The sequence below is a fragment of the Plectropomus leopardus genome, chromosome 13 (genome assembly GCF_026936395.1).
Source record: "Plectropomus leopardus strain MGB_pleo_1.0 chromosome 13, ASM2693639v1, whole genome shotgun sequence".
Classification (NCBI taxonomy): Eukaryota; Metazoa; Chordata; class Actinopteri; order Perciformes; family Serranidae; genus Plectropomus; species Plectropomus leopardus.
The window spans coordinates 35,228,576-35,243,887 of NC_142188.1; the positions used below are offsets into that span (position 1 = coordinate 35,228,576).

At 40.8% G+C, this 15,312-nt stretch overlaps 1 protein-coding gene across 1 annotated transcript in view; it reads right to left on the minus strand.

Annotated features, from left to right (window-relative positions):
* Positions 1-2,035: 2,035 nt before the first annotated feature.
* zswim8 (zinc finger, SWIM-type containing 8) overlaps positions 2,036-15,312 on the minus strand; it is a 67,838-nt gene continuing 54,561 nt past the window's right edge. The window contains exons 15-17 of the mRNA XM_088086779.1: positions 15,099-15,218; positions 13,362-13,540; positions 2,036-3,644 (exon numbers count right to left, since the gene is read on the minus strand). Of these exons, the coding sequence (XP_087942905.1) occupies positions 3,441-3,644; positions 13,362-13,540; positions 15,099-15,218 (503 nt within the window). The 3' untranslated portion in view covers positions 2,036-3,440. The remainder of the gene's footprint in view (positions 3,645-13,361; positions 13,541-15,098; positions 15,219-15,312) is intronic.

Consider the following 15,312-nt stretch of genomic DNA (forward strand, 5'->3'; position numbering starts at 1 on the left):
CAACAGGCTCAAGGAAGGTTTTAAGGACACTTCAAAAGTACTTTTACTTACTTTACTTATTTAAGATAGCTCAGATTTAGAGCATATATTATGGCCATCAGCAAAGCACAGCACCTTGGGATAAAGGAAGTTTCTAAAAGGGTGTCCAATTAGTCACCATGAGGTTAATTCCATGCTGTGTATTGAGTGTCGATGCTTAGATCTTTTTCATTTGACAAGTTCACAGTGAAAAACAGATTCTAGTTCACATTACAGGAAAATTATGGTTTATTTAAAATTGGGTGTTTATTTTGAAGTTTTGTCCATCACTCCTAATGATTATAATAACATGTTATTTAGTTAAAACTCCTGAAAAAGAGTGGCAGAGGATGATGAGGGATCCCTCTTCCAGGACGGACAGACGTGCAATAGATGTCGTAAATAACAATGAAATACAATTGTGGTAAAAAGGAAAGAGGGAAGGGGGAGAGAGGCACAGCAATAATGGAAACAGACGCATGTCATACAATAACGATAGGTGTGAAATTATTGAATGCACGCTAAGATGATATTGTGGGTGTCGATAAGAGCGTCATGCATATATTGATAGGGAGGTAAGGCATGGTCACGGCATCGGCGGAACCAGGACCAAGGCCACGATCAGGGCGAGCAGGGGGTATAGTATCAGTGCAGCCACAGCATGAGCACAACCAAAGGCAGGGTCACAGCGTCAGCACAGCTATCACCACGATCAGGCAAAGCCAAGGTTGCGGTCAGGATCTGGGAAAACTAGGAAACAAGGGAGAAGGAATGCTCTGGAGAGGCAACGGGATTAGTGTAGGGCAGTTCAACAGACCCAGGCTATGTAATTGCGAGCCCCAGGTAGTGACAGTCCCACATGGCTAATACAGATGCAAGGCTAAGCTAAACTACTGAGGCTAAGCTAAGCTAACAAACAGCTATCACAGATACAAGGCTTAACAAAGCAGTAAGCGTAATGCAGTAAACAGAAGTGTGATTTTCAGGTGGCAGGAGTAAGAGAAGGAAAAGAAGCTCAGCATATCATAGAAAGTCCCCCGGCAGATTAAACCTATGTACTATAACTAACTGTAACTATAGGCTGGTCCAGGACACCTGAGCCAGTCCTAATAAGTAGACCATTGATGTGTGAGGTAAATTTGGTGCTATTGCACTGTATAAAAATTAGGTTATTGAATGTTTTCGCGCTCCATTGTTGCACTTTATATATGGTCCCTAAGCACTCGTCTGACAGCCCAATGACCAATGTAAATTGTCCGGCTTGGTGGACAGATATTTTGGATGAAAATGAGGTTATAGCTTGTTTTTAGACAAACTGCGATTAGAATGAGGCATTGTTTGTGTTTTGACAGCATTTCATTCATGAAGAAATGAGATCAAATCTGTCAATATATCCACTTAGCATATCCACTTCCACTGTGTGAGTGGATATGCAGCTTCTCCTTTTTACATTTGTTTTCATATATAGAGTGTGTTTCTGTATTTGCAGCACGTTTCTATATTTGTGCCGTTGTCCTTAAGCATTTGTTTTTGTATTTGCAGTGCGTTTCTGTATATACACTCGTTTTGGTATATGCAACGCATTTCTCTATATGCAGCGCGTTTACCCTTGTCAGCCACCATGCAATATGCTTAAACAGTGAACCAACAGGAAGCAGAGCAGGAGCAAGTTTCTGTGCACATCTGTGCAGGTATAAATGGGAGGAATATAGGAGGAGCCTGATATATAAACTCACATTGAGAATCTGCTGTGTGTAGACATAATTCTTGAAGAAAATCTAATCAAACTATGTTGTCCTACTAGTTTTCCAGTTTTGCACATTTCTGACATAAAAACAAGTTGTTTCTAAGTGCTTAAGGACAGAAATGACAGCTTTAGCTATTATGCTCCTAACTGACTGATGATCTGTGAGCATGCAGGCAGCCCCAGGACCAGAAACAGGTTTGACCTGTTGACCCCGACAGAGAGAGAGAGAGTGAGAACTCCCACTGAATCCCACACATCAGCCACAGCAAGTTAGTGTTTTGAATTATCTTTATTAAGTAAACTCTACACTTTTAGTATTGCTTTTACCTTTTTTTCACTCTAAATAATAACCTTTTGCAATCAGCACATACAGATTTTCAATCAAGCTACACTTTTTGAGGAATACAAAAATATCACAGTACATTTTCTACTAAGTCACCTTCACCTTTGTGGTCCAGGGCCAATCAGAGAGGCAGGCTAAGAACCACAGCAGCTGCCTGGACAGAGATGGAACATTTAACAGCACCATGTCTATGAGCTAACCACATTAAAAAGAGGAGTCATTCAAACACTCTTATCTAATTTTTGACAGGTGTGGGTGAGTGTTTGGACTCAAGCAGGGAGAGCCAAACCATGGCTGCGTCTCATTTCAGGGGCAACTGTAATAAACTTCTGGATTCTGAAGTAGTGACCTTTGGAGGTGTCCGCCAAAGTTAGTCCTTCCTAGAGTATCTATCTATCTATCTATCTATCTATCTATCTATCTATCTATCTGTCTATCTGTATATATATATATATATATATATATATATATATATATATATATATATACACACCCTGCACACATTCTGTGCCCAAGTATGTACAGGAGAGTGATCCTGGATGGCCCTGTTTGGCCCTGGCTGTGGTTAACTGGCCTCTGGTTTGGTCTGGAGCTGTTTTCACATCAATCCCCGGGCAGGCTGAAATGTAAATGCGGATCCCACACAACAACAGCACATTCTCTCATTCTATTTCTGTTCCTTTCTGCATACATGTAATATTCTATACAGAGTATCAAAAAATATTAAACAAAATACTGAAAAATCCTCACCCGTACTCACAATATAATTTCTCATATTAAACCCTTTTTTTCCTTGCAAAACTTCCTTTTCTTTCACACTGCAAAGATTCAGATCCATAGTGATAAGCTTTTGGTGATAGAGGTCTCACAGCAACTACCACTCTGGACAGGAATGTTGCAGCATGAAAATTCACACTTGCACTCAGTGGTTTCATTAGAACAAAACTAAAAAAACTACAAAATACTGGAAATGAAGTGAGGATGGTGATTGAGAGATCACACTCAATGTCTTTTGTTGAAGGTAAATGGAAGAGGCGAGTTAGATGAAGAAAGGAAGGACATTTGAACTCCACAGTTACACAAACATGAACCATGGTGGACAGACACAGATAAAAAAGAAAGTCTGTGGGAGTTGGGGGTACGAGAGCTGACTGTACTGCCTGTGTGCTGTGTTTGTTTGAGTCCACATAGCACAGAGCAGGGTCCCAGACAGAACCTGACAGCTTGAGCACAGCCCACTCAGTGCAATGGCAGTAGTAATGTTGGAGGCTGAGTGGTTGCTGGATGGGACTCAATCCAGGCCCAATACAGTCTCCCCCATGAGCGTGCTGCTCAGGGGGAGAAGGTCGCCATCTCCAGGGAGATGCGCTGCCATAGCTCCTTGGTCTGCTTGCCTCTCTTCAGGTTCTGCAGCACGTCGTTAAATTGCATCATACCCACCGGCGTCAGGCAGAAAGCACCTCGAGCACTGCGAATAATGTTGACAAAGTCATCATAGTCAGCAGGCGTCAGGTGGATGAGCCGGTGGTGGATATACTGCAGAAAAAGAGAGGGAGGTGTGATTGTACAGAGCGCCTGGATGAGGACAATTCAGAGATCAGATAGCACTGAGATAGAGCAGCACTGAATGGGCCAATAAAAATGTATTATATGATAGACAAACATGGATTCCTATTCATTTAAATGAGAGCTGATCATTCAGCCTATAACTTGCAAAGGTTACTTTGTGCATTTCCTTCGCGTTCATAATTTGTGACACCATTCAAAACATACACAGAACAGGATGCAATGATTTGCAAACCTCTTTTGACCCATATTCTATTGAACAGAGGTTCCAAAAAAGTTTTAAAAGTTAAATTCTTTCTTGTTCTTTAAAAAAAAAGTTTATTAAACAGACTTGACATTTTTGTCAAAATGCTATTATTTTTACCCAAAACTATTCAAGAAGCAACATATTGCTCACCCTCCACTCCAGGGACACCGCCTAAAATTTTTTGTAAGTGTAAAAAGGACATCAAGTCCTTTAATCAAGAAGTTGTGCCGGGGGGGGGGTGGAGCTGTTCCACTGTAACAATATACAATGTTTAGCTATGAGTGAAATGAATGCAACAAGGTCAGCTTAGTATTTGGTAAACCTGCATTCAAGAGGAGACACACCAAAAAAATAGCAATTAGGGGTCATGGGGTTAGGGGAATCTCAAGTGCTTTACGGTGCGTACCCACCAAACGCGATTAAAAATGATCGCGCCTCAAGATTACATACAAAGTCAATGCAAAGACGCGATTTGACGCCTCATTTTGCCGGGCGACGCGATGGACGCGATTGCGCGGCCAACGCCTCGCGTCCAACGCTCGAGTTGAAATAATTGAACTTTTGCGGCGTCGTCGCGTGAAGACGCGCCGCGACAGCCTATCAGCGTTGAGATCGTCATCGACGTGCTGACGTATGGACGTCCTGGTGTTCCCTCGCAAAATCTAATCAAACCGCCAGAAACAATGGAGGAGCAGCTTATCGTCGCCGTCACCGCTCACCCAGAGCTGTACGACAGTTCCTGTCCCTTGTTGCAGGAGACGCTGGAACTCGCCGAGCTCACGCCGCCTCCGTAGGGTAGCATGCACCCAGAACCGACGTCGGCGCCTAGCCCGCAGACGACGCTGGGAACTTCTCCAGAGCAGATGCGGTGCAGCGATCGTCAACGAGAGAATGAAATGGCGGAAGAAATGTTGTTGTTTGGGCAGGCTCAACGCGCGGCGCGATTTCGCGTGTCGAGTCCCATTTGGGGTTTTTTATGCGGCGTCAAAACTGGAGCGTCCGGCGCGACGCGATTTCATTTGAGGCGCGATGAAATAATTTTTATCGCGTTTGGTGGGTACGCACGGTTAGAGAGGGTGTCAAAAAAAGACGCCCAAAAAGGGATAAGCTTTGAGCAAGAGAAAAATGCATGTGTGCGATCTACTGGAGACAGAGAGAAAGCACTTGATACAGAAATCACCCTTAAGCTTGGCCTTGGTATGAAGGATCCTGTAAACAACTTTGAGTTGAATAAGGCTCATCGGAGCACGTGTGCAAGTTGAGTTGATCCTGAGCAGTGCATCCCTCCACCAGTTTTCATCTAACTTGAACCACAGTTCCCTTTTCCTTTGTCAGAGAAGAGAAGATGATTATAAATAGACGAAATATTGTTTTTCTTGTAGGGACGTCATTATATCCTCTGACCGTTTTCTCAAGTGTCTAAGGAAGGGATGTAAAATGAGCTCTTGTGAAGTTGCATAATTGGAAGTATCAAAACAGATCCTGATTTGGTAAGCTGAATTTCGTTACGACATTTTTAAAACTTCCAAACAATTCATAAAAGTAGAAGTCATTAAAGGAAACAAGCCCCCTCTTCTTCCATAACCTAAAAGCTGGATCAAGAGTAGAGGGTAGAAATAAGTGATTGCTGCAAATTGGAGTGAAAACAGAAGTAACTTTTAATCCAACATGTTGTTTAAACTGTTTCCAGATTTTGAGTGAGGAAACTACAACAGGGTCACTAGTGTGTCAGGAAGGAAATACTAAGAAAGGAGCAAAATGTAATGCAGGAAGAGAAGAGTTGGCTTCTATGATACACAAATCGATGTCAGGGGAATGACACAATTTCTTATGTTTCTGGAGGTTGGTGACCCAGTAATACAGCAACACGTTGGGTAAGGCCAAGCCTTGTTTGGCCCTTTTTGAATCCTATGGGGCTTACCACCCCAAATAAATACTATAATGGCATTAAGAAAAGACCTGGGGAGAAAAAGAGGAAGAGTCTGACAAAGAAATAGGATTCGAAGTAGAACGTTCATTTTTAACATTTCAATTTGGCGCACAGGCGAGAGGTAACATGTACCATCTTTGAGGGTCCAGTTTAATCTGTTCAGTCAATGTCATCAAATTATTCTCATAAAGAGAATGCGAGATGTTGACACCTAAATATTTAAAGCAACTGAGAGATAGGTGAAAGGTAGTGCTCCTGGGAGGATAAATTTGGCCAACTGATTGACAGGATAACAAACATTCTTAGTTTGTATTTAGTTTGTAACCTAAAAATACTCTGAAGGTCTTAAACAGATTCACTATTTGATGAACACAGTTTACTGGATCTTGTACGTATAGTAACAGGTAATCTGCATACCATGCCAATCTGTGTTCAATACATTCTCTGTGTATGCCTGAGAACAAAGTGGAACATTTCAGAGCTATAGACAGGGGCTCTATAGCTAGCACAAAGAGTAGAGGTGAGAGGGGGCACCACTGGCGTGTGCCACGATTGGGAGGGAAAGGCAGAGAGGTTTAAGAATTTGTTTTAACTTCTTTCTTGTTCTTGCTTGATAACAACTTCAGTGTCTCAATGGGGTCTCCGTTGTCGTATTTTGTGCTCCATAATGTGCCACTCATGGAGATCGAAACCCTGTTCTATTAAGGACCTGGTTCTGCTTTTTTCAAAACTCGAAAATCAATCATGATTTTATCAATACTGCTGTCATGTCCAGTGGATCCTATAATGTAACATTACATTTCTAGTTGAGTCATGTCATTTAAATACAATCACTCGTCCACATACATCGTGTCCAATTAAGTTTTTGAATACAATTGAATTGCCAGCCAACTAAGCAAAGAAATCTGGTTGTCAGTTGCTTACGAGGATAGATAAAGTTTGGCTGCATTTTACCAAAGCAAAAGATAAGAAGGAAGCGAAATGCAATTTATGTTGCAAAATGATTTCTTGCATGAGGGAACACAACCTCCATGGCCAAGTACATCAACACTTTGCATCATAAGCTAAATGCAGAACCTTCGACTTTCTTCAGGTTGAAAAAAACTCCATCAACTCTGTCAGCTGCTGCTGCCACAGCCAGCAGTGTCTTCATCATAATCCACTCAAAGCAGCGGTGGGAAACATACCCAAAATAAATATAAAAATATATAACGTTGCATAAGATTTCATTGTGATGTGTTCAAGGTTGGCTCAATAAAATGACTATTATGCAATGGTAAATAAAACGTCATCATGATGTTTTGAAATTTGACGTCAAGAAAAAGAAAAAGTAGTTTCTGGTGTGAAACTTGACTAATACAGTTTTGCAATAAAAGCAAAACTAGTTCTGCCAAAAACATATTGTCGCCTCATCTTTCCACCAAATAATAGAAATATATCGATAGTGGGATCGATAAAGACTCAGATAGTTTAGGAGTCATGATAATGGTATTAATATCAATAAAAATTAACAATCCCCATCCCCAATCTGGATGGTTCTTTTCGTCTTCAGCTCTGAGGACACCAAGTCTGAGACTTGATTGACTGATCAACCAAGCCAACCGAGGATGCCCTGTTCATACCCAATCATGCTAATATCACCCGTTACCAAATAACCTGTTTACCTGTGGAGTGTTATAGGTGTTTTTTTGATCATGCTACAACTTAACAACTGAGAATTAAATATTCTGTCGTACTGTATTCAAATAAACATATGTCAAAGAGGATTTGCAAATCATTGTGTTCTGTTTTTATTTACATTGAACACATTGCCCCAAGTTTTTTGGAATAGGGGTTGTATTTATGAATATCTTGATAAGGGGTTTGCTGCCTTTTAAATATAGATTAGGCTGAATAGTTAAAACACAGAAGTGAGAGCTTTGGATGTATGACACAAAATGTGTTTAAGTCGCAGAGCTTTATTATTCCTGAGTGGAATAAAATTGTGTCAGGTAGCTGCATGTTTCCGGATTGCTGCACACATCCCTGATTTGTTCACAGACTCTAATCGGGCTGACGTGCTCAACTAAATAGAGCTCTGTGGTTGGGATTTAGAATAGGGATGTCATCTCCCTATGCCTGAACAGGAAATGTGTAGGTGTACAAGTGTAGAGATGTTTTGTAGTGAGATGTTTACTGCTGTACAGATTGTTGTAAACAACTGTTAAATTCTCATATGTTCTTCAAGTAGTGTAGTAGACGCTATACATGCTGAGATGCGGAAGGCTGACATTAACACATCTTTGTGTTGACTTCGCAGATGATCTCACTCTCCTTTCAACCAACCAACCCAACCTACGAGCTAAATATGACAGGCTCAACAACTTTGCCAGACAGGTCAGACTCAACATCAACACCTCCAAGACAAAGGTTATGTGTGTAAACACCAGCCCCACAGCACCCATTCTTGTGATAAGGAACTTCTTGAGTCCCTACCTGGGCAGCCTTATCAGTAAGGACAGCAGGACCCAAAAAGACATCAAAGCAAGGCAAGGAAAGGCTCAGGTTGCCTTCTCCCAACTCTGTTCCATCTGGAGATCCAAACAATACAGCCTTGAAATCAAGATGCTGTTATATAACAGTAATGTCAAGTCTATTCTGCTGTATGGTTCAGGGAGTTGGCAAGTAGTCAAAACAGACATGAGGAGACTCATGACCAAAGACTTTAAAATTGTTCAGTATTTTTTTCATAATGTCGATTGCTTTGTTTCCATGGCACAAAAGAGAAAATAAAAAACAAGAAAATGAAATAAACAACATAAACAACCAAGCATCACTATCAATATCAGCTATTGGCCTTATTGTTATTTTAAACACCACTATCAGTATCGCCCAGAAATTCCCAAATGGCGTAGGCAGGGCACTATTCGTGGCGTGCGGCTTTCTGTGTGTTTGCATGTTTTTATGGTTGTTTTGTGTTTTCTGTAAACTCATCAAAAGCGTGAAATCAACTGCAACAAGTATGACAACCACGCCGAAATATTGGCACCTGATTGCCTCCCTCAAACCAACATTTGTGATCTGGACTGCAGGATCCCATTAAATGCCATGGAGGAAGTATCACTTATCCACAGGAGACTCTGCTGGATCTGCAGCTTGCTTCCCTGGATCTATGCGCATCATCTCTCCTTAATGGAATACCTCTGTCTCTACTAAGAAATTATTACACCAAGTGCATTTGGAGGAAAAGGGGATCCAGAGGAGGAATTCACAACAGAATGAGGAGACGAGGTAGGAGGCTGCCACTAGCTGCAATAACCCTTTCTAATGTGCGGTCATTACCAAACAAAATGACAGAACTTTCTGCACTCATCAAACACGACTCCGACTACTGTCAAAGTCGTCTCTTCTGTGTAGTGGATGATGAGGACAACTCTTAATAAGAAGACATTCAAATTCCTTAACAAAACGGAAACTTCTTTTGGAGATTCCTTGGATGAGCCTCGGGGTCAGCTAATGGACCTAACTGCCCTGTTGAGCTTATGACTCTGGTAAGCAGAACTAAATTACAACAGATTTTATTGCCTGACCGACAGTTTGAGTGAACTTAAGACTCATCTGGGGCAAGGAGCTGTCAACTGAGCTCCTGCAAAGACTGAAGGGGACATCAGGAGATCCCTGCATCATAGGAACTAACAATTTATGCTTTTGTTGCGTAACCAATGCTTTTGTTGCGTAACTGTAAGAGAAGACCACATTAACTGATTTTCATATTCAAAGTACAATGTACTTTGAAATGTTGTGTGGTGATCTCATACCTACAGACTGGAACTTTGCTTACATGCCTATTTTGAGGCCAAACTCACAAACACAAGCTGTGCATGTGTGTGTGTGTGTGTGTGTGTGTGTGTGTGTATTGATGGATGTGACCTTTTGTAACCCTCTGCCAGCAGCAATGTTACACAATGAATGGAAAGACATTTTATACAGACTTGCATCTCCTTTATCTGTAGCTTAATTATCCTTCCTTCACACTGTTGTGTGCAGATGCTATATCGTTTTGTAATCATGTGAACTGTGATTTTCTAATAATTCGTTTTGTTGATAGACCTTTGGTCATATTAAGTACTTTCATACTTTGTTATATTTTGATGCTAACACTTGTATACCTTTACTCAAATAGGATTTTTAATAACCTTTAATTATATCATTGTTTTGACACTGTAGTATTACACTTATTTTTACACATATTCTTTATGTTTGTTAAATGTGGTTAATACTGTTTTACTTAGTTAATGATCTGCCAAATAATTATTTGGTTTTCTTATAAGTGTTTGGTATTGATCAGCAAAGGAAAGTGATTTCAAACATTGAAGATTTGAGTGCCTGTAGTGAACTTTATCAACACTTTCGAAAGAAATTAGATGTAGACAATTAAAACAGTAGGAGTGATAAAAGGGAGGAGTGTATTTTTCCCACTTTGACGGTCAAGCACCACACCCCTTTGTCATAAGAGTACCCCAGTGAAGTCGAAGGACTTTGACATTTTTGGGTTTTTTGCACTTTTTGACTTTTGGGCTTTTGCATCTTACCCTCCTCCTTTGAGGAGGTGGGGTGAGGGGGTGGTGGATGCCTGCTTGTGCTGCAGCCCTGAGATGCTGTGAGCTGGTGTTAATCTACCTTGAAAGGGAGAACCTTTGAATGGCCTGTGCCTAAATGCCAATTAAGAACCAAAGGAGTTTGCACAGTCTCTCTTGTGCTTTGGTTCTTAATCGGCATTTAGGCACAGGCTAGACTGTGCCACAGGAGACTTTGAATGAAACGAGGCCTGATGAGCTGTCATGGTGATCTCATCTCACCCACATGAGGTGTCAGGATGATCCAGCTGTTCATGGAGGAGAGAGATGGAGGAAACAAACTCAAGCCAAGTTTGCATGCCCCCCCCCCACCACCAAAAAAAATCAAAATGGGCTATCAACCTTTCTATTTTAATGGGTGGTACTACAATTTTATAAACTGTAATTTTTAATGTAAGCTTCCTGATAGCCGAAGTCCCATTACTCCTTATGCCGATTCATATGTTTCTGAGTCATAATGTTGCATTATGAGTTAAAGTTATGTATTTTGGTATTGATTTATTAATTAATTAATAATTTAAATGAATTCATTAATGAATCCTTATTTAAACCACTTCATCTGCTACACGGACACATGGTTATTAGATAAGATAACCGATGTTGTTTCGGACAGATTTAACATTGTACGCTTTGACAAAGACCCCAGGCAAACACGGAAGTTGATTTGGGGGCGGACTTTACTTGGCTGTAAACAACAGTAACCTCAAAGTCAAGCACCAAGCACCATGAGATCACGTATGTGTCATTTAGACCGTACTACCTACCATGAGACTTTACAAAGATCACAGTTATTCTAGCATATGTCCCTGGGCCTGACAACACATTTGCAGTAGAACACATTGGTGATTGTTACAACAGAGCTGTAAACCAGAGCAGCGAAAAGCCTGTGTTTTTGCTCGGGGACTTTAACAAGTGTGATGTCACTACATTATTCCAAAATTTGGAGCAGTATGTGTCATCACGCACCAGACTTGCAATAATGCTGGATCTGTGTTTTGGTAACATACTGGGTGCCTATGTCTCAAAGCCCTGCCCACCACTTGGCCGCTGTGACCATAATGTCATTCTGTTGCAACCAAAATACAGACAAAAACTGTAAACAGACAATATACAAATAAAAACCATTAAACTCTGGAATGAGGACTCTGTTGAGACATTAAGGGGCTGCATGGAGATGACAGATTGGGAAATATTTTTCCAAAGCTGTGAAGGGGAACTAAGCCCACTGACAGACTCTATTTCCTCCTATTTGACTTTCTGTGTGGACACTGCCATTCCATCAAAATAGGTTTAGCTGTAACCCAACAACAAGCCTTAGATTCATACACCCTCTGCAACCACCTTCAAGCATTACAGATCAACTCTACATTGATACTATGGATAAAGGACTTTCAGAAAGGGCCTCAGTATGTGGCAGTCAATGGTTTTAAATCCAAAAACATGACTTTAAACACTGGGGTCCCCCAGGGCTGTTTTATCCCCTATTTTATTTTCCATTTACACAAACAATATAACTTACAATAACAATGACATTTCACTTTTTAAATATGCAGATGACATGGCCCTGGTTTCTCACATTAAGGATGAGATCTCACTGCCCCCACCCTCTCTTTGAACGCCTGAGGCTGAATGGCCAGGCAGTGGAGCAGGTGGAGGCCTTTAAGTACCTAGGCACAGAGATTGACAGCCTTCTGTCTTTCTCCCAACACATCCTATCAGTATACAAGAAGGCACAACAATGCCTGTTGCTGCAGAGGAATTTTAGAGAATTTGATGTGGGGAAAGGACATTTTCAACAGCTGTGTACAAGTCACTCATTAAATTTGTACTCCCTTTTAAGATCACATCGTGGTTTGACTTCATTGCAAAGCTTTCACAGATCATTAACCAAACAAGTAAAATAACTGGTAAAACCCAAACTCCACTGTCAATACCCAAGCAGTTGAAAGGAAAGCCAGTCATATTACAAAATATCCCACTCCACCTCTGCATACGTCTTTTCAGGTACTACCATTAGGCTTCCACTATAAAGACATCCTGGCCAAGAAAAACACCTATAAAAATCTCTTCATTCCCACTGCCATAAATATCTTAAATAAAAGGTAATGGTCTCTACATCTACATAAGCACTATGCCACTATGTCACTTTGCACACAGTAGTTGCACTTTTTATTCTGTCTAAACTATTTGTATATTACGTATTTCTTCTGTTTTTAGGAACACATGCTGTGTGTTTTTTTGTCTGAGTTTGTTTTGCACTGCATGCTGAGCCATCTAAGAAGATTTTTTTGTCACAACAGACAATGGATTTTTCTGAATCTGAATCTCTAATAGATTCATAACATGAATGTAGCAGGATTGTTTTAGAGTTCAAAATGATACTATACTGATATTAGTCTATGTGCATTAGATAATTAGTAATATTAACTGAAGGAGAAACCAAAGTATATCATTGCACAATTTATCAACTCTCCATAATGACATCACTTTCCACTAGCCTATATACTGCAACTGCAGTTTCAAGTTCCTGAAATTTATCAATGGCTTTTGGTTGTGTCGTGCCACATTTGTGGCCTTGCACACATTGTGGCCACATTTGGCCACAGCTGGCTCTCTCTCTCACACACTCTACTGTGATTGGTGCACTACTTAGAATGTGTGTGGAAATGTCACAGTGATATAGGTGCACATTCTATGCATACTAAATTTCTTACCTTGTGATGACACCAAGTTAAGTAAACAATGAAACTCAAACGAGGTTCTGGTTTTGTCGTGCCACATTTGTGGCCTTGCACACACTGTGGCCACATTTGGCCATCCCTAGGAAAGAATTCTGGCTGTGCCACTGCCATATACTTTTTTATGAATGCAGCATAGATAGAGAGGAGTGTTACCTGCAGGTAGGCCTGTTGGCAACGCTGGACTAGCTGGTGGAAAGCAGGTGTTCGGAGGTGGGCGTGGATGTGGGCAGGGTTCAGCCTCTGCAGAGCCTCCATGATGATCTCCTGAAGGACGAACGGACTGAGGACACCTTTTGCTGCTCCAACACAGAACTGGTACACATAGTTGACTCCTTGCAGGATGAACAGGCAGAGGGAAGAAAGGTGAAGAAGCAGATATAAAGAAAGGGAAAAGAATCACTGTCAATTAAGGTTTAAATTTAACTTGAGGCAACATTCTGAAGTGACAAGATTTAAGTCTGCTTTGATTGATCAGCAAGCTAAGTAAACAATGAAACTGGGAGGAGCAGAGCCTTCTGAAAAAGCATAATAGGGCCTCTTTCATATCAGTGTCCTGAAATTGGTATTGGTTTGTATAAAAAAAATTTTCTACACTGTTCATCCTATAATGAAAAAACATTCAAACACCCTTATAGCTTACTGTCTAAATGTTACCTTATTGCGGATGTGTGTACTGTGGACTCGAGTCACTTGACATGGACATGAGTCAGACTTGAGTCACAGTTTTGACTTAAACATACTTAATACATTTTCCTAAATAGTAAATGGCCCTGCACTTGTATAGTGCTTTTCTAGATGTTCAACCACTCAAAGCACTTTCACACTAAATGTCACATTCACCCATTCACACACACATTCACACACTGAGGCTACCGTACAAGGTGCCACCTGCTCATTCATATGCGTGCATTCACATGCACTCACACTCCTATGGAACAGCCATCAGGAGCAATTCTGGGCTCAGTATCTTGCCCTAGGATACTTCTACATGTTGACTGGAAGAGCCGGAGATTGAACTCCAATCTTCTTATTAGCGGACAACCCGCTCTACCTCTGAGCTACAGCCGCCCCAAATAGTACATTATATAAAAAGTGTGTGATGGATCAATTAATTTCCTAAATCAACAAACGTTTTACATTTAGCTGACACTCAATTCCCCAGATCCACTTTGTCTAAACCAATCCACCAGCAAGTTGCCATAGAGAATCATAAAGAACTCAAGTTATGTCACTGAGCACCAGTTGGAAAAAGGATATCAAAGAAAGTTTCGTTTGCATACAAAAACAACACAGTGGTCAACGATAAAAAATGAACAGCTTGCCAAACTTGAAGCTCAAAAGTCGAAAATAGAATTGAAAAAAGAAATAAATAAAAAGCATTTATGATTTTTGTAAATGTTTTATGTTCTTATTCTGTTCATTAAAATTATTGTCATGGTCACTGCATTTGGTGAAGAGTGCTTACTGATGTGTTAAGGGCTAAAACTCAAAGTTTAGGACTTGAAACGTATCAGTCTTGACTTAGGACTTACTTGTGACTTTGTAAAACAATGATTTGATCCCGACTCTGCCTCATAGCCATTGTTTCATTTCTAGTTCAGTGAAATCCTATGTATTGGAGTTCAGAGAAAAACACAATGAATCTGTGACTGTGAGCTTTGTTGAGTGGTCATAGCCATACTCACAGTTACTAAAAGCCATTGTTATTTTAGTTTGTCTGCTACTATCTTCAGTAGGCCACCTTCAAGCTATCTCCAGCCCTTGCTCCATACTTGAGTATGCTTCTAGTCATACTCAAGTATATACTGGATGCCCCAACATCCCATAAATCAGGCAACTAACCAATAACAACCAAATTGGTCCTTCATTATTGTCCATGAGCAGGCTTACCTAGCCTCGCAGCCAGTCCCAGCAGCCATTTGACATCCTCGGTGTAAGGTGGGCTCCTGGAGAAGTTGTTTGGGTGGTCATTGTGAGCCCTTCTGCCCAGCATCTCTAATGCCAGCATGCCTTCACACAAAAGAACAATAGAGATCAAATTTGTTCAGCTCACACTTTGGTCAGAGTAAAATACAACTCATATTCCAAAAAAAGTTGGGACATT